Source organism: Bubalus bubalis, chromosome 5 (assembly GCF_019923935.1).
Source record: "Bubalus bubalis isolate 160015118507 breed Murrah chromosome 5, NDDB_SH_1, whole genome shotgun sequence".
NCBI lineage: Eukaryota > Metazoa > Chordata > Mammalia > Artiodactyla > Bovidae > Bubalus > Bubalus bubalis.
Genome location: NC_059161.1, coordinates 35,499,915 through 35,524,902, shown reverse-complemented (window position 1 = coordinate 35,524,902; position 24,988 = coordinate 35,499,915). Strand labels below are relative to the sequence as shown.

General features: G+C 41.5%; 2 protein-coding genes across 2 annotated transcripts in view; one reads left to right on the top strand and one right to left on the bottom strand.

The window, feature by feature from the left end:
- Positions 1 to 8,000: 8,000 nt before the first annotated feature.
- UTS2 (urotensin 2) lies at positions 8,001 to 13,916 on the top strand. The gene is made up of 4 exons (XM_006076668.4): positions 8,001 to 8,103; positions 10,910 to 11,017; positions 11,798 to 11,841; positions 13,792 to 13,916. Exons 1-4 carry the CDS (start codon positions 8,001 to 8,003, stop codon positions 13,903 to 13,905), a joined length of 369 nt encoding a protein of 122 aa, XP_006076730.1. The 3' UTR covers positions 13,906 to 13,916.
- Positions 13,917 to 17,754: 3,838 nt separating this feature from the next.
- The window catches only part of PER3 (period circadian regulator 3), a 68,793-nt gene continuing 61,559 nt past the window's right edge, over positions 17,755 to 24,988 (bottom strand). The window contains 5 exon segments of the mRNA XM_044943947.2: positions 17,755 to 19,042; positions 19,360 to 19,422; positions 20,595 to 20,790; positions 22,213 to 22,363; positions 22,927 to 23,110. Of these exon segments, the coding sequence (XP_044799882.2) occupies positions 20,635 to 20,790; positions 22,213 to 22,363; positions 22,927 to 23,110 (491 nt within the window). The 3' untranslated portion in view covers positions 17,755 to 19,042; positions 19,360 to 19,422; positions 20,595 to 20,634.

The following is a 24,988-nucleotide window of genomic DNA, read 5'->3' as shown; positions in this document are numbered from 1 at the left end:
CCTAACCCAGGAATTGAACCCAGGTCTCCTGCATTGCAGGTGGATTCTTTACCAGCTGAGCAACAAAGAAAAGCCAAGAATGCTGGAGTGGGTAGCCTATCCCTTCTCCAGCAGATCCTCCCAACCCAGGAATTGAACCAGGGTCTCCTGCGTTGCAGGAGGATTTTTTACCAACGGAGCTATCAGGATTACTAAAGGATAATCCAGATTTATTGATGTGGTGATGCGATCCAGTCCTGTTGATCTCTCTAGTCTTTGCTAGCTGTGTCCAGGTTTTGAAAACATGTGAGGTGCATCCTCTAGGCCCTGGTTTAGGCTGGTCTCTCAGCTGTGCCTTGCTCACCTCTCCTGCAAAGCCCTCCTGATTCTCCTGGGAGACCTTTGATTCCCACAGTTTATTGTTGTGGAATTGACAAGCGAGGCATTCAGTAACTGTGTATAAGAAATGGTTGCATGCATGCACGTGTGCTCAGTCGCTCAGTTGTGCCCTACTCTTTGCGACCCCATGGACTATCACCTGCCTGGCTCCTCTGTACATGGGGTTTTTTTTTTTTTTAATAGGCAAGAATACTGGAGTGTTTTGCCATTTCCTCCTCCAGGAGATTTCCCCACCCAGGGACAGAACCTGCATTTCTTGCATCTCCTGCATTGGCTGGCAGATTCTTTATCACCATGCCACTTGGGAATATAAATTGTTGTTGCTGATGTTCAGTCACTAAATCATGTCTGACTCTGCACCCCATGGACTGCAGCACATCAGGCTTCCCTGTCCTTCACTGTCTCCTGGAGTTTGCTCAAATTCATGTCCACTGAGTCAGAGATACAAATTAAACCTACAACTAACATAGATGAGGGTAAATATAGAATTTTAATTAGAATAAAATTAATCTATCTCTGAGCATATGACATATTTTTTTTTAACTTTTTCTTGCTGTTTTTATTATTATTATTTGGCTGCACCTCGAGGCATATAGGATTTTAGTTCCCCAACCAGGGACTGAGCCCATGCCCCTGCATTGAAAGCATGCCGTCATAACTGCTGGACAACCAGGCAAGTCCTGACCTATGATTTGCACATAAATAGAAATAAGAGTGGACCCCATGACATCTGAAACATCAGATGGATGTCTGATTCTGAACTTCCACAAACCAACATCAGCCTAAAAAACAGCATGATATAGCAGTATTTGAAGGGCACAAGCACATTCCTATTGGATCATCCTAAATTAGGAGTTAGTCATCGCCAAGAAAGAACTGAACAGGCTTAAAACTTTTGGCAAAGTCACTTCCCATCAATTTCTCCTCATTGAGCTCTCACAACTGGGGACAATCGCTATAAATACTACATTCAAAAGTTCTGCTCACATTATAAAAAGGTAAAGATGGAGCAGAGAGGGTCAACTTAGATCAGCTTCAAAACAAGGACTAAAAGGAGGTTTTTGACTTGGTGCTCCATGGGCCCAAGTCACCCAAAAAATGTCCTATTAATTGTTTGCTTCTACGTGACACAAAAGCAACATCCTTCTGGTTAATAAAGGGGATTTGCAATTAATAGAAGCAGTCCCACTGGTGATGATCAAACCAGTCAATACTAAAGGAAATCAACCCTGAATATTCATTGGAAGGACTGATGCTGAAGCTCCAATCCTTTGGCCACTTGATGTGAAGAGCTGACTCATTGGAAAAGACCCTGATGCTGGGAAAGATTGAGGGCAGGAGGAAAAGGGAGTGACAAAGGATGAGATGGTTGGATGGTGTCACTGACTCAATTGACATGAGTTTGAGCAAGCTCTGGGAGATAATGAAGGACAGGGAAGCCTGGTGTGCTGCAGTCCATGGGGTCACAAAGAGTCAGATACGACTTAGTGACTGAACAACAACATCAACATGGGTTATGAAAGGTGGTCGTTGTTCATACGTGTTCATGAATGTGAAGTCGTGATGCCCAGCACAGGGACTGTTAGGACTGAATGACGTGCTTGGGACATTTCTGGGACAAGGTGACATTGTTATTGACAGTCTGTTGAAGGAAAGAGGCTAATTTTCTTTTAAGCTTAAGCTTGAGTAGTAACTTAATTAGGCCAGGCTGTAAAAATCATCACTAATAACTGTCAGAAGTACCCCTGAGTCACCAGAGAATGACAAACTTGGCAGACAGCCTCCTCCACAGTGGAGAGGAGCAGTCTGGTGTTTCCCCGTCTCTAAAAGCCCTCAAGGGGTGCCAACAAGCTCCTAGTCTCAGCTTGAATGCTTCTCATCTCTTGGAAGGAATTTACTTCATGAGTTCCTACATATGCACACACAGGCATGTAAGCACACACACACCATGCATATATACTGTGTAATACATATATACTGTGTAATACATATATACTATATATACTTTTTACATATATATTTTACATCTATGTGCAAAATAGCATTTTAAGAAAAGAAAAAAATCTTTTACCTTCACACAACTACTTTCAATTTTATATTATATATTTTTATATACATAAAGTTCTTATCCAGAGTCACCTTTTTTACATAGTGTCAATCATCTTATATTCGAATTCTTTAAACTGGGAAAGGACATCAAGGCTGTATTTTGTCACCCTGCTTATTTAACTTATAGGCAGAGTATATCATGCAAAATGCCGAGCTGGATGAAGCAGTAGCTGGAATCAAGATTGTCAGGAGAAATATCAATAACTTCAGATATACAGATGACACCACCCTTATGACAGAAAGCGAAGAAGAACTAAAGAGCTTCTTGATGAAGGTGAAAGAGGAGAGTGAAAAAGCTGGCTTACAACTCAGCATTCAAAAACTGAAGATCATGGCATCTGGTCCCATCACTTCATGGCAAGTAGATGGGGGAAACAGAGGAAACAGTGACAGACTTTATTTTCCTGGGCTCCAAAATCACTGCAGATGGTGACTGAAGCCATGAAATTAAAAAGATGCTTGCTCCTTGGAAGAAAAGTTATGACAAACCTAGACTCGGAGGCTTAGTTGTGTCTGACTCTTTGTGACCCCATGAACTATACAGTCCATGGAATTCTCTAGGCCAGAATACTGGAGTGGGTAACCTTTCCCTTCTCCAGGTGATCTTCCAAACCCAGGGATCAAACCCAGGTCTCCCATATTGCAGGCGGATTCTTTACCAGCTGAGCCACAAGGGAAGCCCACAAACCTAGACAGCATATTAAAAAACAGAGACATTACTTGGCTGACAAACGTCTGTCTAGTCAAAGCTTTGGTTTTTCCAATAGTCATGTATGGATGTGAGAGTTGGACCATAAAGAAAGCTGAACACCAAAGAATTGATGCTTTTGAACTGTGGTGTTAGAGAAGACTCTTGAGAGTCCCTTGGACTGCAAGGAGATCAAACCAGTAAATCCTAAAGGAAATCAGTCCTGAATATTCATTAGAAGGACTGATGCTGAAGCTGTAGCTCCAATACTTTGGCTACCTGATGCAAAGAACTGACTCATTGGGAAAGACCCTGATTGCTGGGAAAGATTGAAGGCAGGAGGAGAAGTGGATGACAGAGGATGAAATGGTTGGATGGCATCATGTACTCAATGGACATGAGTTTGATCAAGCTCCAGGAGTTGGTGATGGACAGGGAAGCCTGGCATGCTGCAGTCCATGGGATAACAAAGAGTCAGACACAACTGAGTGACTGAACAACAATATTATTGTATTGCCCAATTTGTATAATCTTTTAGTTACTATTTTAATGATTACTAAAATCTCATGTTTATAACCTCTTTTGGCTACTAACTCAGTCACTTGTGTTGGGCATTTGGGCCAGAGATGGGGGCATGCAGGTTGAGTTATGGGGCTTCCCTGGTGGCTCAGTGGTAGAGAACCCACCTGCCAACACAGGAGAAGCAGATTTGATTCCTGGGTCGGGAAGATCATCTGGAAGAGGAAATGGCAACCCACTCCAGTCTTCTTACCTGGGACACCCCATGGCTCCCAGAGAAGCCTGGAGGGCTATAGTCCATGGGGTTGCAAAAGAGTCGGACATGACTTAGTTGTTGTTCACGACTGAACAACAGGTTGAGTTACGCTGTGGATATGTTTGCTTTGAAAAAGCAAACAAAAGTCCTAGCATTAGCTAGGATTTTGTTGTAGTTCTTGAGTTTTTTTTTTTTTTTTTTTTTTAAGATTTTAATTAGTTGCCAAGGGGAAATCATGGATAACCCTTAAAATCAGATTTATAACACTCAAGCTTGGCCTCTAGCAGCTGCAGTCCACCCTCCCTTAGAGAGAACACATGTTCTCCACTAGGTTGCAGATACCACCACTCCCTGTCGTCATTCTCCAAGCCAGCATCGCTCATCTACATTATCACGTCTTGATTCCTAGATGCACTTGAATTTTCAACCTTTGGTTTAATCTCTTTCCCACTCTAGGTAATTGTTTGCTTCTGTTGTATTATTTCCTTAGGGTATATCTCTGAAATAAGCTTCATGGGTACAAATACATTTTTACTCTTGCTATAATATACTTCATTTGGGATGTCTGTTTAGGTCACAGTCCTCTTTTTTTGGGAATAACTGTCCTAGATCCTCTCCTGTAAGGGAGCTCAGCAAAAGCCCAGCTTTCCCACCATCCCCCACCCAGGGAGATTCTGCTTCCTGCTACTGCAAAGTTCTTTCTCATTCTGGAAGCTACCCTGTGACTTCCAAATACACTTTATTTTCTTAAGCTGGATCTAAGTGGTTTCTGGTGGCCCCATTCTGCATGTCGGTTTCTTTTTTAAAATACTTTATTTAGTTAGTTAGTTATGCTGGGCCTTGGTAGCAGCATGTAGAATCTTTAGTTTCGGCATGCGAACTCTTAGTTTCGGCATGTGGAATTTAGTTCCCTGACCAGGGATCAAACCTGGGCCCCCTGCATTGGGAGCATGGAGTCTTAGCCACTGGACCACCAGGGAAGACCCTGAAATGTGCCCATTTTAAGTGTACAGTTTGATGAGCTTAGATCAGTGTATGTATCTGTGTAACCATTGCCTTGATCAAGATACAGAACACTGCCATAGCCCCCAGAAGTTCCCTTGTCTCCCTAAGTCTATCTTCCATCTCCCACGGAACTCTTTTTTTGTTTTGTTTTAAAAACTAATCTCTTGGTCAAATTCCTGTTTTTAAAATTTATTTTTAATTGGAGGATAATTGCTTTACAATGTTGTGTTGGTTTCTGCTGTACAACAGCAGAATCAACTATAAGGATACCTATACTTTGATGCCATAGACTTGTTTTTACCTGTCCTAGAACTTCATTTAAATGGAATCATGCAACATGTACTCTTCTGGGTCTGGCTTATTTCACTCGGCATAGTTTTTGAGATTCATCCGCCTTGTCTTTATCAGTAGTTCCTTTGCATTGCTGAGTGGCAGTCCATCATGTGATGTCTCAATCATGGCTGACTCTGCAATCCCATAGACTGTAGCCCACCAGGTTCCTCTGTTCATGGAATTTTCTAGGCCAAAATACTAGAGTGGGTTGCCATTTTCTCCTCCAGGGGATCTTCCTCACCCAGGGATTGAACCCGAGTCTCCTGCATTGCCGGTGGATTCTTAACCGTGTGAACCACCAGGGAAGCTTATGGTGTGATGTGGCACTGTTTATTTAACCAGGCTCCTGTTGACGGACATCTGAGTTATTTACAGGTATTAACAGCAGTGAACACAAGTGTCTGTTGAATGTATGTTTTCATGTCACTTAGGTGTACACCTCGGACAGGGATTTCTGTGTTGTGTAGTTTGTGCTCAGCTGCTCAGTTATGTTGACTCTGTGCGACCCCATGGACTGCAGCCCACCAGGCTCCTCTGTCCATGGAATTCTCCAGGCAAGAATACTGGAGTGAATTGCCATTTCCTCCTCCAGGGGATCTTCCCAACCCAGGGATTGAACCAGAGTCTCTTGAGTCTTCCTGCACTGGCAGGTGGATTATTTACCAGGTGGATTATTCCGCCACCCGGAAAGCCCTGTTTCATAGTGTAGTACGTGTTTGACTTCACAAAGTCTCAAATTGTTTTCCCGAGAGATTGCACCATTTTACATTCCAGTCCCTTATATGACAGGCCCACGCTCTGTACCTTTGCAATACTTGGAATTATCGATCTTTTTGATTGCAGGAGTTGTGGTGGGTATGTAGTTGCATGTCATTGTGATTTTAATTTGCATTTCTCTTATAACTAATGATGCTGTTTTTTCAAGTTCTAATTAGCAGCCTGAATAGAATATCTTCTCATGTGAAGAATCTGTTCATTTTGATTATTCTTTTATTTGGGTTGCTGGCTTTTTGAGTTATGATTGTTACACCATCTGGGAGAAGTCTTTGGTCTGGCATAGGTTTTGTGAATATGTTCTTGCAGCTGTGGCTGGCATTTTCATTTTCTTAACAGTATCTTTCAAAGAGCAGATGTTTCTAATTTTGATGATGTCCAATTCATCCATTTTTTTCCTAATATGGCTGGTGTCATGTCTAGGAAATATTTGCCTGCCTTCAGTTTGTGAAGGTGTTCATGTGTTCTTTTCTCTAGTAATTCCTTAGTTTTAACCTTATGTTCAGGTCAATACAGGGTTTGGGACTTTTAAAAAATTTTTTATTTATTTGGCTGTGCTGGGTCTTCGTTGTGAAACATGGGATCTGTGATCTTTGTTGCAACATGTGGGGTCTAGTTCCCTGAACAGGGATCAGACATGGGCCCCCTGCATTGGGAGCTCCAAGTCTTAGCTACTAGACCCCAGGGAAGTCCCCAATACAGAGTTTTGAGCAAAGAGTTGGTATGACATAATATATGTGTTAATAGCATCATTGAGCTGTTTTGAGATGAGACTGGTGGGCTGAATTTAGCCTTGAGGACGTTAGCAAGGAGGATACTGCGATGATTCAAGCTGAGAGCAGCCAGGCAAAGTGGGGCTTCAGTGAAATACTGGGAATATAGGTGAGGTTTTCAGGCTTTTTCTTCATCTTCCTTAATGAATATCCAACTTTAAGGAAAGTTATTTCCCTTCTCTGAAGACCCCTGTGCTTGTAGTTTTACATGAGGCCAAGTGTATGTATAGAACTTGCCTTGAGATTGAATTTTTGCTGTGAATTTATCTTCATTTTTTAAAAGTAAATAATTTGTTTTGACTTTAATTTCATGCATTGTCATTCTTCAGGCATTGTTGTTCAGTCACTAAGTTATGTCAGACTCTTTGCAGCCCTATGGATTGCAGTTCACCAGGCTTCCTGGTCCTTCATTATCTCCCTGAGCTTGCTCAAACTCATGTCCATTGAGTCAGTGATGGCATCCAACCATCTCATCCTTTGTCTCCCCCTTCTCCTCTTGCCTCAAATCTTTCCCAGCATCAGGGTCTTTTCCAATGAGGTGGCTGTTTGCATCAGGTGGCCAAAGTATTGAAGCTTCAGCTTCAGCATCAGTCCTCCCAATGAATATTTAGGGTTGATTTCCTTTAGGAAATCTTCAGGCATGAAGCCCCAAAGAAAATATGACAGTTAATCTATTCATTCACAAAAGATTAAAAAAGAAAATCAACACATTTCACGCAGTGCTCCACAATACTTCTGCTGGGTAAGACTCATAAATCCATGTCCCTGTCTTGGACACTTCAACTCCTGTCTGATCCTTTCTTTAACTCGAGATTTATTGCTCTCAATTACTCCTTTTTGCCAGATTTATAAACGTAACTGTTCTTTATTTAATACCTATTTTGTACACTAGGCAACAAGACAGTAAATTTATTGTCTATGAGTTGCTACTTTGAAAAATTACATCAATGCAGAGTGATTGCTTTTCAGCCTTCCTAGCCAATAAATTCATTTCTTTTTTTTTTTTTTGTAGGGGATGATATGAGGTCATAGGATAATATATATAATCGCTGATTACAGAATTAGAAGAAGCAAGTTGCAGGCAACTGCTCTAACACTGGACTCTACCCCCGAGAAGGAGCAAGTTGGAAGAAGCTAAGAAGGAGACTTCTATCTCCTGCCAATCATGTATAAGCTGGTCTCCTGCTGTTTGCTTTTCATAGGATCCTTAAATCCGCTCCTGTCTCTTCCTGTCCTTGACTCCAGGCAAGAGTCCCTGCAGCTCTTAGGTAAGATGATTTTTTTTCCCTTATGTTAGTCTTGAACACGTCTTCAAGGGTCTTAAATACAAAGTTAAAGATGAAAATGAAAATTCTCTCTTAAAGGAGTCTTGTTAATAGTCCCAGCTATGAAAAGAATTCTGAGGATTCTTAAGGCATGTCTCAGAGTCAAGAATGGATACAGTTTTTTCCTTTCTAAAATATAAAAGTAGAAGGGGAACATTGCTTATTTAACGTGACTTCTGTAATTCTGAGTTATTTTGGTCAGTCTTTTTTTTCTGTTTTGAAAATGGCACTAAATTTAAAACACCATTGCTTTTAGTCTTTATTTTAAGTGAACTGGTTGAATGCAGAACTGGTTGTTCCAATTATAGATTAAAGTATTTTGATTTTATCTTATATTATTTTAAGTTAAAAGGCAATCATCTGACATGTGTTACATGAAAAAAAAATGTTTTTTAAAATATAAAAAAGTAACCAGCTGGGACTAGAGTAGACACAGATTTCCAAGTTCATTTATCTTTTCCTTCTGGTTTATGTTTCATTCAGTTCAATTCTAAGTTGAATTTTTTAAAGTGTATCAATCAAGGAGATACTTATTGTGCTTTTAGCTCTTCATTTAACTTAAGAAATGAAAAGGTTGGGGAAAAAAAGAAAAGAAAAAGTTGATGTTTGGGGATTGTGTTCATAAACATTTTAACTGGATTTTAACTTGTCTTTAATTGTGGATACTTTTAGACATTTTTTTAAATAAAGGAAATAAAACTCTGGTAAGCCAGTAATTTTATAATTTCTAGTCCATAAGTTTCTCCCAAGCAGCTTTCTGATAATAGTCAAGCACTAATTCGTGCACTATTAATCACTTTCCAGAGTCACTGAACTCAGAAGTGGCAGTCATCTTAATGGTTAAAATGAGCATTAACTTTATCGAATCTCTGCTATTTAAAAAAAAAAAAAAACTTTGAAAAGCATAAGGTGAAATGAAGAATGAATATTCAGATATTACTGACATCCTCAAAAAATTACATGTCATTATTATGATTTTTTAAAAACTTGAGTGAGTGTAGCATCCCCTTTCCAGTTCTTAATAGGTGGCAGCTTATCTTAGCATTTTTGCCTGAATTTTTTCCTACTTACTTGTTTCTCCATAAATGATCCTTCCCTGGTGGCTGAGCAATGCAAGAGACTCTGGTTCAATCCCTGGGTTGGGAAGGTCCCCTGGAGAAATAAATGGCAACCTGCTCCAGTATTCTTGCTTGAAAAATTCCATGGACAGAGGAGTCTGGCGGGTCGCAGAAAAATCGGACATGACTTGGCAACTGTAAACAAACAACAACAAAACAAATGATCCTTCATGACAAAAATATTGATATGTAGCCAAACTTTGTAGACTTTCATTAACATTCTTCAGAAGTACCATGAAGCCTTCATGATGGCTTGCTTTTTATTCTGCAATCAACGTTGGCGCTGAGGGTTTGAAAGCGTTAGTGAAGCAGGCACTCCCTGCCTCACTGCTTTTACAGGACTCCCTGGGGGCTCTGATCCCCGCAAGGCAGAAACCGGCCAAGAGAACAATCTGGGCCCAGTATCACTCACCAGCCCTCACACTCACCTTTCGCACACCTGACACAAACTTACCATGCATCTTCTATGCTACCAAGCTGACCAAATTACAGGCTGAAAATGTTGCTATCAGCTTCTTCAAAGAATATTGTAAAGCTGACTTGTTTCTGATCATTGTATCTAAATCTTAGAGGCCAGAGAAGAGGTGCTGTTATCCTATCTGCTTTAGGTGTGAGTGAGTCGCTCAGTTGTGTCCAGCTGTTTGTCATCACCACGGATCTTAGCCCACCAGGCTCCTCTGCCCATGGGGTTCTCCAGGCAAGAATACTGGAGTGGTCACCATTCCCTTCTCCAGGGGATCTTCCTGACCCAGGAATCAAGCCTGGGTCTTCTGCATTGCAGGCAGATTCTTTATTGTCTGAACCACCAGGTCGGAAGAACATAAACAAGCCCGTCTTTTAGAAAACCACTCCTTTACTGTTCCTCTCACTCCAATTTTGCCACCCCTATATCTAAAAGCAAAAGGCAAATGATAGCAGTAGGTAAACTGAGACGAAGAAGAATCACTTTGTAAGTGGAAATGTTTTTTCACTGATTCTGTGGCAGTCCAATCCCTTTTTTTTTTTTTAATTTTTAACATTTTAAATTTCTTTACTTTTTGGATCATGTGGGATCTTAGTTCCCTGACCAGGCATTGAACCCACACACCCTGCAGTGGAAGTGCGAAGTCTTAACCACTGGACCACCAGGGGAGTCCCAGCCCTACCTTCTTATTCAGGGTAGTGAGCGTCCAGCAAGGCTGTGCAGGCAGGAGGAGTCAGGATGAGACCCATGCCTCATGATTTCCTGTTCTGCTGGCTTGCAAATTGGACTGTAGCGTTCCCACTTCTCTGTTAAAATACTGCTAATGACAAACCATGAACTCAGTATTTGAAATCTGTCTAGTATTAGCTTCCTGTTCCTGGTGCATGCTCATGCTCAGGCACTCAGTTGTGTCCCACTCTTTGCGACCCCATGAGCCTCCTCTGTCCATGGGATTTCCCAGGCAACAATACTGGAGTGGGTTGCCATTTCCTCCTCCAGGGGATCTTCTCAACCCAGGGATTGAACCTGTTTCTCCCGCATTACAGGCAAATTCTTAACCACTGAGCCACCTGGGAGGCCCCTCCCTGTCCCTGGTACCTCCCTAAAGACAATGGGGAACACAACTGAAGCAGGAGCTGTCACTAACATCAATCATTGCTCTGTGTAGCACCTGAAGATGTCAGATCAACCCTGGATGAGCTGGAAAGAGCGTCTCTTCTGCAGATGCTGCCAGAGATGTCAGGCGCAGAGACAGGAGAGGGTCTTAGGAACACAGGTAAAATGACTCATGTTTACAGGCTGTCTGATTTCTTTGCTACTGAATTTATTGTGAGTGATCACTCTCCCCTCCTGCATACAGTCTTCCTCTGCCATCTTCTGTCTCCTTCTTCTCAGCAACTCCTTGCAAGCATCCTTCTCTGCTTGGCCCCTCAGCATATTCATTCTCTGTATGATTTGGGGGGTGGGAGGCAAGGGGAGGGAAGAAGAGCATTATCCCAGTTTTCAATAAGTACAGTTTATAATGCTGGCTTCCCACTTAGGTGAGTTAATCTATCTGTATCTCAAATTCTTAAACCAGTACACAGGAATGATTAAAAAACAAAATTCCCATCGCATGGGGTTATTGAGAAGATTCAATGAGGAAATGCAAGTAAAATGTTCATCACAAACACAAAATAACCCATAAAATGTCAGCCTTTACTGTTTTCTCAGTGACAGCATTCCTCCTAGCACAGATACAAATGCTCAGAACATTCTGGAGTCCTTTAATAGATTTGGTTTTGTAGAAAGAGATTCATTTGTAATAAAGTATTGTTGACAGACTACTGAACTGCTACGTCACTGAGGAAGGTGCAGTGCCCTGTGAACTCTGGGGGCTAAAGAGCCAGGTGCTTGCCCATCCTCCATCAAATAAATATCACTGTGGTGTGAAGGAAGGAAAACCAGAAACTAGACATGATTTAGTAATATTCTATTTTGTGTGTTTTAAATAAGACAAAGATAAAATGGAAATAATAGATCTGATGATGAATGGTTTCAAAATACTGTTTTCCAGATCCCATTACCAACATTTTTTACCCAAGAGGAAACATGAGAAAGGTAAGTAGGTCCTATGTGAGAGTTAGGTTAAAAAAGGTGAACATTTCTATGCCTTGACTTTAGAGGAGCCTCAATACGAACCAGTCAAGCCTTGTCAGTACAAATCTTAACACCCAGTATTATTTCAAAGCATTATTTTTTTTTTCCAAATTTTGATCCATGTAAAATGGGGATACAACAAGAACTTACCTAGTGTTCATCTCTGATAAATGATCATAACAAGTTTTAGAGAATCAAAAATAGATAAAGGCCTTGCCCTCAAGTCTGTCATCCACTTGTGCTGTGTCACTGATTATCTTCACTGGGTCCAAGGACCAGCAGTACTGGCGTCACGTGGAAGCTTGTGAGAAATGCAGACTCACCCCACCCCTCAGCACCTACTGAATCAAAACCTGCATCTTAACAGGATTCCCCCACGGGGTTTGTATGCACAGTAAAGTTTGAAAAGCACTGTCATATAATATCTAAATGGAAGAAAGACAGGGTCAAAACACTGAGAGGGAATATGTGTGGTAAAGGAGAATATGAAGGAGATAATTTTGGGGGCAGAAGACAGACTATGGTAGGACATGATTAATGAAAATATTAAATGGTTAGAAATGGTGCACAATTAATGGAGGACCTTAACTGCTAAAAGAGAAATCTGTTTTGATCATTATCAACCCCTCAAACTAAACTGAGCTCAGTTGTTCAGTCATGTCTGACTCTTTGGAACCCCATGAGCTGTAGCCTGCCAGGCTAGTCTGTCCATGGGATTTCCCAGGCAAGAATACTGGAGTGGGGTACCATTTCCTTTCCAGAGAATCTTCCTGGCCTAAGGATCAAACCTGCACCACTTGTGTTTCCTGGACTGGCAAGTGAATTTTTTTTACCACTAGCCCCACCTGGAAAGCCCCAAGCTAAATTAGTGTTTCCTAAAGGATTTTCTGTAAGGTCCTTTGAATTCCCCTGTAGCTCTTTTGGTAAAGAATCTGCCTGCAAAACAGAAGACCCGGGTTCGATTTCTGGGTCAGGAAGATCGCCTGGAGAAGAAAATGGCAACCCACTTCAGTATTCTTGCCTGGAGAATCCCATGGGTAGAGGAGCCTGGTGGGCTACAGTCTATGGGGTCACAAGAGTCAGACACGACTTAGCGACTAAACCACCAAAGGATTTTCTGTGAATATCAGTCCCATAGAGTCAGTCTACAGGGCTGCCCTGCATTCTAACCCCTCTCCTGTCCTGGAAATTCTTTGTGTATAAAGCCTCCAGGAAATGAGATAAGTTTTAATCAAGAATTTCCCAAATATTTTGACCAGAAACATCTTATTTTGGTGTAGTGCCCACTAACCTCCTTGTAAAAATATACCCTGAAAGCCCTCAATTCTGAAGATGGCATACACTGCCTGAGGTTCCCAGGTGGGGTAGACCACACAGAAGGGGAGGGTGTGGCTTCTATTACATTAAAAGTTATCATTCAGATATTTATATTCTTCTGAATAGAAAGATTATGGTGAAAGACTCTAAAATCATAAAGGTGATTAGTAGAGATGCTCATAAAATCCTAGAATAAAAAGAAAACTAAAGGTCCATGATTAATTTCAAGACAAATAAAAGACCTGATTTACACAGAAGACATTGAATGTACAGAACATGTTACTGAGAGATGAAATAGAAACAGGTAAATGAAGGTTTAGGAAAATTCATGGCAATCACGAGGCTAAATAGACTGGATGGACCACAGGTTGGGCACAAGGAGACCTTTCAGAGTCTACATACTGGGTGCTCACTGCAATTCTACCCCATGAAACAGCAAGAAAACCCTTTTTAAAACCCTTTTAAAGGTCCTGTATCTGAGTAAGGTTCATTTGTGTGTGTGTATGGCACTCAATTAATTGATAACCTATTTTTTTTTCATTTGTGTGTGTGTATGGCACTCAATTAATTGATAACCTATTTTTTTAATTTCAGGTCTTCTCTGGGCAAGATCCTAAGCTTTTCCTGAGTGACCTTTTGTCCAGAATTAGGAAACAATCTAAGAAACGTGGACCTTCCTCTGAATGCTTCTGGAAATACTGTGTCTGAAGCAAAATGACCCTCTACTAGTTACCTCCAAGATGACCATCTGAGAAAATGTAAAATAAAAATGCTTGATTTGAAAGCAGTATAGATGAAAAACTAGGCAAGCTAGACCCTGTTCATTATTATATGGAAAATAAATCCTCTATGTTTTGCAGATACTATGAGTGGTTGTTTTACTTAAAAATGTATCCTGAAAAACAAACAAACAAACAAAAAAAGTACCCTGAAAATCTATACTTTTTCTTTTTAAAAATAATTTTATTTATTTTTGGCTGTTCTGGATCTTCGTTGCTGTGCAGGCTTTTCTCTAGTTGACGTGAGCGGGGCTGCTCTCTAGTCATGTTGCACAGGCTTGTCACTGGTGGCTTCTCTTGTTGCAGAACACGGACTCCGGGGCACACGGGCTTCAGCTGTGGCTCCCGGGCTATGGAGCACAGGTTCAGTAGTTGTGGCGCATAGACTTAGCTTCTCCACCATATGAGGGATCTTCCTGGATCAGGGATCAATCCCATGTCCCCTGCATTGGCAGGTGAATTCTTTACCACTGAGCTACCAGGGAAGCCCCTATATTTTTTTCTTTCTTTCAATTTATCCTTAAAGAATTATCCAAAAGTTTAAAAGTAAATGAATAAATGAACAGAAGCAAATACGAAAAAGTCATAACTGCAAATTTTACTTAAATAGTAAAACTCCAAATCATTTGAACTACATTATCTTAGCAATGATGTCCTCTCAACCCCTACAAATAACAATGTAAGTTATTACTTAAAAAAAATCCATATCTAAGCTTGGAAAAAGATCTACAGTGAAGGATGCTGAAAGATAAGGGCTGGAAACAGTCTGAATTCTCCTTAGTTTCTGATGGAAAATGTCCACACGCTCAGATCCCCTCTCCTTAGCTGGCCTGAGTATTGAACTGGTGAAAACTTTAATCTCTGAACACTGAAGTCTGTTCGATCTCAGTTGCTGTGAGCTCAAGGATCACAATACTGGAAAAAATACCTTCATAATCTGTTCCTTAGAGAAGAAAGCGGAAGTGGGATTTAAATTGTGGAATGGAAGAAATAGCCTGATTTGCTAAATTTTTAAAACCATGTGTGTGTGTGCACATACTAACTTATCCTCTTAATACATTATATCCTCTTAATATATTGACGTAGCTCATCTCTGTATAGAGTATGAAGCATGAGAACCAAATGGCCCATGCCCACGGCAGGAGTGCTTCTCCTGGGAAACCAGGGTTCCCCTTCTTTGCTCTGCCAACCATACCCCCAACTCACAAGGAATGAAGGGTCAGGTCTGCGCCAAATAACCACTGATAGTACTTACCAACAGCCATCCAGAATCTCTTTCGAATGGAGGTCTGATAAATCTTTCCTTCCCTTATTTAAGGCATCAAGAACATATAGGAAGATGGTAACAATAACCCTGTATACGAGACAGCAAAAGAGACACTGATGTATAGAACAGTCTTATGGACTCTGTGGGAGAGGGAGAGGGTGGGAAGATTTGGGAGAATGGCATTGAAACATGTATAATATCACGTATGAAACGAGTCGCCAGTCCAGGTTCAATGCAAGATACTGGATGCTTAGGGCTGGTGCAATGGGACGACCCAGAGGGATGGTATGGGGAGGGAGGAGGGCGGAGGGTTCAGGATGGGGAACACATGTATACCTGTGGCGGATTCATTTCGATATTTGGCAAAACCAATACAATATTGTAAAGTTTAAAAATAAAATAAAATTAAAAAAAAAATAACATATCGGCAGGGCAGGTTGTTTTCAACTTGAAGGATGGATGTGTCATCTCAGGACCAGGCTGGCTGGGAGGATGCTGTAGCATTGCTTGATGCTGAAGTTCAACTGAATTCAATCCCCTAACACAGCACTCTGGCACCACAGGCTACAAGAAGTTTATGATGCCAGGAAGAGGTCAGGGTGGATTTCATCATTGCAGTAGAACACGAAACCCCTCCTGTTTTGTGGCAGACACATGGCAACTGCTCTTACTGCCCAGGCTCTGGAGTCAGGTCCCTGTGGCCACACAGCTGTGAGCTCTCAAGCAGGTCATCCAACCCCCACCACCCCCATGTCCTTCTCCATCAAATGCGAGCAGTGACGCTGCATATTTCATGGGTGGTTGCAAACATTAAATGAGATAATTCACAGGGAAGCACCAGAACAGTCCCTGTGGGCAGAGCACACACTCCATCAACACTGAGCTCTCTTCCCTTCCTGGGTTGTTTGTGTGTGTGTGTGTGTGACCGGAGGGGCAGGTGGTTTGAAAGGGGTGATGTTTAACGAATCCTGTTGGTTTCAGGATCCCGATTCATATTTTAATTCTGAGACTGTTGCTCCCGGGTTCCACAGTCAGATTTTGTGAAACACAGGTTCACTCTACAGAATCTGAGAGAATAACTTTGATAGTTAAATTTTATAAATTAGGCGTTAAAATACAACTGCACTCATTTCACATGCTAGCAAGGTAGTGCTCAAAATCTTTCAAGTTAGGTGTCAGCAGTATGTGAACCAAGAACTTCCAGATGTACAAGCTGGATTTAGAAAAAATAGAGGAACCAGAGATCAAATTGCCAACACTTCTTGGATGAAAGAGAAAGCAAAGGGATTCCAGAAAAACATCTACTTCTGTTTCACTGCCTATGCTAAAGCCTTTGACTGTGTGGATCACAACAAATTGTGGAAAATTATTAGAGATGGGACTACCAAACCACCTTACCTGTCTGCTGACCACCTGTCAAAACGTAACAGTTAGAACTGGACATGGAACAACAGACTGCTTCAAAATTGGGAAAGGAGTATGTCAAGGCTGTATATTGTCACCCTGCTTATTTAACTTATATGCAGAGTACATCATGTGAAATGCTGGCCTCAATGAATCACAAGCTGGAACCAAGGTTGCTGGGAGAAAGATCAACAACCTCCAATATGCAGATGATACCACTCTAATGGCAGAAAGTGAAGAGAAACTAAAGAGCCTCTTGATAAAGATGAAAGAGGAGAGTGAAAAAGCTGGCTTAAAGCTCAACATTCAAAAAACTAAGTCTTAGTCTCATCACTTCATGGCAAATAGAAGGGGAAAAAGTGGAAGCAGTGAGAGATTTTCTTTTATTGGGCTCCAAAACACTGCACTGCAGACAGTGACTACAGCCATGAAATTAAAAGATACTTGCTCCTTGGAAGGAAAGCTATGACAAACCTTGATACTGCATTAAAAAGCAGAGACATCACTTTGCTGCCAAAGTCTATGGAGTGAAAGCTATGGCTTTCCAGCAGTCATGTATGGATGTGAGAGTGGGACCATAAAGAAGGCTGAGTGCCAAAGAATTGATGCTTTTGAACTGTGGTGCTGGAACTGACTCTTGAGAGTCCCTTGGACAGCAAGGAGATCAAACCAGTCAACCCTAAAGGAAATCAACCCTGAACATTCATTGGAAAGACTGATGCTGAAGATGAAGCGCCAATACTTTGGCGACCTGATGCAAACAGCTGACTCACTGGAAAAGACCCTGATGCTGGGAAAGATTGATGGCAGGAGGGGAAGCGGGTGACAGAGGATGAGATGGTTGGATGGCATCACTGACTCGACAGACATGAGTTTGAGCAAACTCCAGGAGACAGTGAAAGCCCAGTTCTGAAGGGAAGACCAAGTGCCATGTTGTCATTGGGAAGGAGCTCAGACGCAGAGATGACACAGACATGTGTGCAGAATGACCCTAACGTGAGCAGCCTGCAGTGTGTTTCAAACTCAGGAAATACTTCTCAATAACATAAGTGATTTATGTATTCGGGGCAAAGGTTTGTTCATGCAGTGCAAGAAAACTTCTCAAGCTTTACATGTACACCCTTTATTGTTTTTAAAAAAGACACCCAATTAAAATATTAATAACCATTAAAAAAGGGAAATCCACACAATGATAAACTTAGCTGATACAAAATTTCCATTTGGATTAAATTTACCTTTTGAGTTATGATGAAGTTGCACTTAATTGTAAAATGATTCCATTCACACAGCATCTGTTGTTTGTAAATTCTGACCTCTTATTCAACAAAACACAGCCTTTTGGTAACATTTATGTAAACATGGAAACCTGTAGTACACATTTTTATTACTGATTTCTATAGCCATCAATACAAAAAGTTACTAAACTTGAATGACAGTTTACTGTTGGGTGGAGCCCCTGTGGTGGGGAGAAGCTGGCACTGTTGAAACTTCTCTGCTCATCTTCAGAAGCAGAAGCATCATGGTCATTTCTAAATATACCAGCTCAGCTATTTACCAAAACACCAAAACTATAACTGGTTTTATAGCTCTGCTTACAACAAGCACCAATTTTAAATTGAGCCTAAATGTGTAGTAAGGCAAAGAAGCAGTTAACTGTCAATAAAACAAACATACAGAAAGAAATCTGAAAGAGGGCTTGTACTAAAAAAGTGCATTCACACATGCAGAATGGTCCTCTGACTGCTCTGTGTCATTTCTGATTTACACAAGTCAAAACGGTCATCAGCACAGAAGGCTGCAATGATTGTATCCATGACAATATCCAGGCTGGTTCACTGTTTAAAATTTGATTTTTCACCAAGGGCAAAAATATCACACAACTTAACCAAAGCAATGAGGGCTTCAGAGATCATTTAACAATCAAGATGGAGCAGAACAGAAGAGTTCTCTAAGCCTAAGATAGGAATATGGGCATGAAACGGCTTCAAGTGAGAACATTCTAGAAAAGTCACAGTCATTGTTTCAAAGTGGTTCTGACAGTTAAAGAAAGAAGTACCTTCTGGAAACTACAGCCGGCCCCTGTGATCGAAGTGGGAAGAGTCGGGGAGGGTAGAGAACTCTGGATGCAGAACCCACGGGTATAGAGGGCTGGCAAACCTTCCTGTTATAGAAGGGATGTTGAGTGTCCATGGATTTTGGTATCTGCGGGGGTCCTGTAACCAACTCCCTGCAGATACCAAGGGCCAACTGTTCTACTTTAGAAAGTAAATCTATGAGAGCTTGAGTCTCAGGTCAGGGTCCAGCAGCATCATGGATAGAAAGGTCGATTCTCCTGATTATGATCATATGATTATAGCATTTTATAAAAAGCTATAAGAAAGGAAGAAGCATTTTCCTAAAAAACACAACAAAAGCAGAAAAGTAAGTTAGTTTGTTGCATGTTATTTAAATGAGAAAAGGTTACTGGGGTCTTCATTTTCTTCTATTCCTGGTTCTGACCTGCACGGGTATGATTTAGACACCATTTCAGGTTCGAGAAGGAATCATCAACTCTCTAAGAAGAGGGCCAACTTATCAAGTGAACAACTCATGTGCTACTCAGGAGAACGACTATAGCAGGCCCAGGAAGCCCTGATTTGTGGCAGACTGGGCACCCCCCTTGGCTAGGGCCCTCCCAGAGACCCCTCACCCCTACTTAAGGGCAACACTCACCTTTATTTAGGGGCAAAGAGAAGACAGTGGCCATGAGACCTCTGGCAGGGATGGAGAGACCTCCTTTTGCATAAATTGGTTGAAAAAGAAAGAGTGAATTGTTAGTTTTGATAGGACAACATTTAAACACACATGCATAAGAACTTATATAACTTCAAAAATGTTTACAATCATTATTTTAAAATGTAAAAACAGACGAGTCAGAAGGTGATTGAGCTAGAAGCTCTTTTGTTTTTAACATTACACATGCAAAAGCTAATTTACATCCTTCAAGGAATAAGCCCACTGTAAGCTGATTGATTTAAAAATATATTTATTTGTTTATTTATTTATGGCTGTGTTGGGTCTTGGTTGCTGCACGGGCTCTTCTCCAGTCATGGTGAGTGGGGGCTACTCTCTAGCTGCGGTGCATGAGCTTCTCATTGTGGTGGCTTCTCTTGGTGCGCAGCACAGGCTCTAGGGCATGTGGGCTTCAGGTGTTGTGGCCCCCGGCCTCTAGAGCACAGGCTCAATAGTTGTGGCACACGAGCTTAGCTGCTCCACAGCATATGGCATCTTCCTGGATCAGGGATCAAACCCACGTCTCCTGCACTGGCAGGTGGATTCTTCACCACTGAGCCACCAGGGAAGCCCAAGCTGATCTATGTTTAAGAGAAGACTTCCAGGATTTCAGTGGAAGGCAGAAAATCAAAAGGAAAAGCATCTATAAGAATGAACGTCAAAGTTCAGCCCTAAAAACCAGGAATTTCCAGGATACCAATGAGCTATATGTTTTAATACTGGTAAATGCTGGCGTGGCCTGTGTTGTGAGAACTCTGGAACGCTGCCGCTTAACTGTGGAGGCACGTGTCACCGTGTGAAGACCAGGCAAGGGCAACGTGGTTATGGAGACTGTCGGGAAAGGTGCGTGACCTCTAGTGGGGATTTCTTCAAGTCTCTACGGTGGGGCAGGAGATGATCCATGTAACAACAGAAGAAAGCCAATGAGGCTGACGTTTGGGCTTTTTCTCGCTATACTCCTAACTGCGATTTATTTGGGGTGACACCTGCAATGAAGTGTACACATACCTCTTTAGAGGCCATCCAGCCTCATTAGAGGGCAGCTAATAAACCAGAAGAAGAGTCTATTCGCCAGTTTAAATACACTGGGAAAAAGGAGGAGTGAAAGAGTCTATATACAATGTCTGCTTCAGGAAAAAGATGTCTGCTAAAAAATCAAGAAGGGAAAGCCTTACCATTCAACGACAGCTTCTTGGTCCCTTAAGCTGCAAGGGTTCACAGAGAATCACAGGGAGGAGGAGCAGTCCAACAGGTCTGGAGGGGCAGTGCAGGTCCTTCTTCAGAGTCACTCGGCTGCTGCCTCTGTTGGATCCGGACCATGGGGTCTGCAGCATCACCAGCTGAGTCTCTGTGTCTGCAGGTGGCACAGCCCTCCCAAGGGGAACAAGAGTAGGCAGGTGAGTTGGTGTCAAGTCATCTGCAAAGTTCTAAAGTCAGTAAAATGCCGGCCTAGCAACCTATGTCTAATTCCCCCACATGATTTATTTAATAAGACTATCTATTATTTATACTATATTTATTTAACTATTTAATTTATTTAATTTAACTAATTTATTTAACTATATTTAATAAGACGATTATAGTTCATTCTTCATTATTAGAAGGTAAATGATGGTAATCATTTAAATACTTCTGCTTGAATTGTTCTGGGGCTCATTCTTCATATACTCTACCCACAGAAATCCTACCTCTGGCGTCAATCTAACATCTTGAATTTGAACTCTTCTCAAACGTGCATGTGTATTTGACATGCAAATCTTATACTCACCTCTCCAGTCAAGCACGGATCAAACCATGTGTGTTTATTCCTAATTGACCCATAACATTCCAACTGGGGGAAGAAAAAACCACTTGGAGCCAAAAAGACCTGTATTTAAAATCCGATGAACTGTGTGAACATACACAGCTGTGTCTCAGTTTATGCAGGGGGCTTGGCTCCTGAGGCTGTGAAAATCTATGGATGCTCACGTCCTTACATAAAATGACGTAGTCCAGTCAGCACTCAAGGGTTCCACATCCTTACCGGGACTGAAATTTGACCCGTGACATACAAGGCCTCACTTTGTTGCTATTGGTAAAGTTGGGGTAATAACACCTCCCACAGAGGAAGTTGTGAGAAGTAAGGTTTCCAGTGGAATAATGCAATGCATGGTGGGCCTTCTGTATCTGCATGCTCCACATCCACAGATTCGACCAACCACAGATCCAAAACATTTGGAGATAAAAATTCCAGAAAGTTCTAAAAGTCACAACTTGAATTTGCCATGCACTGGCAACTATTTACATAGCATGCATGTTGAATTTACAAGTATAAACAGCATTTACACTGGATTAGGTATTATAAGTAATCTGCAGATGATTTAGGATGTATGGGAGGATTAAATAGTGAAGTAAAGTGAAGTGTTGGTCACTCAGTTGTCTGACTCTCTGTGACCCCAGGAACTACAGCCCACCAGGCTCCTCTGTCCATGGACTTCTCCAGGCAAGAATACTGGAGTGGATCTTCTCTAGGGGATCTTCCTGACCCAGGGATTGAACCCAGATCTCCTGCACTGCAGGGGGATTCTTTACTATCTGAACCCCCAGGGAAGCCTCAAGGAGGATGTGCACAGGTTACATGCACATACTATGCTGTTTCACATGAGGGGCTTGAACATTCGTGGATTTTGGAAGCCGCTGGGAGTCCTGAAACCAATCCCCTGCAGAAATCAAGGGACAAGAATACAGCCAGAGCCCAGAACACTGCCTGGCACAAAGCCATCAGCACACGACAGCTGTCATTACTGTGCTTACCTGGGTGTCTATTTCCTGAGGGATCACCCGGCGCTGAATCCAAGAATGCACACTGGCTATCTCCTCCCTTTGCCCTGGAGAAAACTGTGGCTGCTGCCATCTCATGCTTTCCAGCTTGTCTAGGTCTTCTTTCAGTACAATTTCTTTAACCCTGAAAACAAACAAGGGCACAAACAAGCTTCATAGTCCTAAATAAGGCACAGGGTTCTTCTCTTGTCATCCAAAACCAACACTTCATTTTGGTTTGTAACATACTTCAAATCTCTCATTAAAGTATGACTTCATATCTCACATTGAAGAAAAACAAACTGACTCATTTCTTTGTCACGTTGGTAAAGCTAGACCTCTTCTTGATGGAAAGCACCTGCATAGAGTTTTAATGAGTCATATGGAAGAAACAGGTTTCCTTTAGGTCTTCTCTTCTTTTAGAATGAGAAAAAAAAGCCCAGACTCTAAAAATAGTGCATGTACCTGTGAGCCATCTTGGAAAGCCCTGCCTCTCTTTGTTTTCACCTTATGACATATAACATTTGTATCCACTTCCACCACAACCCTTGTTTTAAGAAATCACTCACCATTTGACTTCAAATCAATGAATTTGAAAATACATATCTCTGAGGATATGTATAAAAATGTTAAAATCACTTTTTATTAAAAAACACAAGAAACCCCAGAACACTTATATAAAGGTGGGTCTTCCAACGTGCTTCTTACCTCTCAGGCACCTGATACATCATTAGAATGAGGTCAGGTGTCTGCTTTATCATTCTCCAAATGGACTCTTAAGCTAACTTAGGAAATGTTTCTTTTTTCTGTACATCCTGAGATTGCTGCCCATTTTGAGAGATTTTTGAAGAATCATCACTAGGAGCAAAGTTTATACTGCTGCCACTGCTTCCTATCAAAAATCAACAACAACAAAGAAAGCCAAATTAGAAAATACCCGTCAGGGGCTGATCTGCCAAGCTGATTCTCATTCTTCACAGACCTGGGAGACTAGCTGGTAGTGTCCTTCACCACCCAGCCCAGCGTCATCCCAGGTCACCTCAGCCTTCCCGTTCCTCCATCTTTCCAAGATCTCCTTCTCACTCTTCCTGAACTATCCGCTCCTCAAGGTCATACCGCCTTTCTCATCATCACCCATAACTGCTGCATCTCAGCTCCACTTTCTCCTTTGCTTGTTCAATTGTTCCAGCTACAAATCTGGAACAGAGCTTTAGTCATTCTGCTTAGAGCCCAAAGCCTATCACTCAGTAACACTCTGCCATACCTGAGTCTTTTCCCCTTTAATTTCCCACAATATCAAATGTCAACTCTGATAAAGCCACTTATTAATTCCATTCTTATCTGAATCCAAGTTGCCAAAAGCATAGAGAAAGTCACACGGAACAGGGTACGTCGGTTCTGCAGTAAATTCATCATCACCTGAGGACCATCAGAAAGCCTGTAATCCTGGTACAGTTCTCTGGTCACTGCACTGTTTCCAGCAGGATTATTTTCTGATCCCTATTTCCTTCCTCAGTCTCACTTATAAGGAAAGAAAAGGAAGCCATGAGAAATGAAATTCATTACCCTGATGCCAAACACAAATTTACTCATACGTGCATTCTCTCTTCATTGCCCTATTAAAACAGAGAAGCCACCCATCCATGCCAAGGCCCATCCCTTTACAGCTGCTATGGAGCCTCATAGATCATTCCTTTCCTGTCCTGCATCTAATTCTTCCAGGTCCTTCTCATTTACTTCAGAACAATTAAAACAAAACAAAGTACCTAATTTTTAAAAAATAAGTGTATGGATAAATACAAAAGACATTTTTCCTCATTAGAAGAAAATCTCTTTGAAAGGTAATTATTTAAAGCCAAAACCAGCAACATTTTTACTGTAGGACTTGTAATACATGTTGAAATAAAATGTATGACACATTTTACTTAGCACAAAAGACAAGTGGACGAAATGGAAGTACTCTGTTTTAAAGTTCTAAGACAAAAAGTGAAAGAACAGTGTAAACTGTGATAAGTAGAAGACATATGTATAAATCCTACAGCAATGACTAAAATATATATTTTTTTTAAGGAAAAAAAGAAAAAAAAAAAAGAATAGCAGAGAAGTCAACAATGGAGAGAAAATGGAACTTTGGGGCTTCCCTGGTGGCTGAGATGGTAAAGAATCCGCCTATAATGCAGGAGACCCAGGTTTGATCCCTGAGTTGGGAAAATCCCCTGGAGAGGTAACGGCTACCCACTCCAGTATTCTTGCCTGGAGAATTCCATGGACAGAGGAGCCTGGAGGGCTACTGTCCATGGGGTCACAAAGAGCTGGTGTGACTGAGTGACTAACACTTTCATGTTCCTTCTATACTCATTTTATAGAGTTTTTAAAATCGCAGATATTGAATCTTGTCAAATGCTTTTACCACATCTATTGAGATGATTTTTATCCTTCATCCTGTTAGCCACATTATTTCACCCTGATTGATCTATGGATGCTGAAACATCTTTCCTTCCCTGGAATAAATCCCACTTGGTCATAATGTGGTGGTGGTGGTGGTTTAGTCACTAAGTCGTGTCCGACTCTTGCGACCCCATGGACTGTGTAGCCTGCCAGGCTCCTCTGTCCGTGGGATTCTCCAGGAAAGAATACTGGAGTGATCATAATAAATGATCCTTTAAATGTATTTGCTAATATGTGGCTCAGCTGGTAAAGAATCTGCCTGCAATGCAGGAGACCTGGGTTAGATCCCTGGGTTGGGAAGATCCCCTGGAGAAGGAAAAGG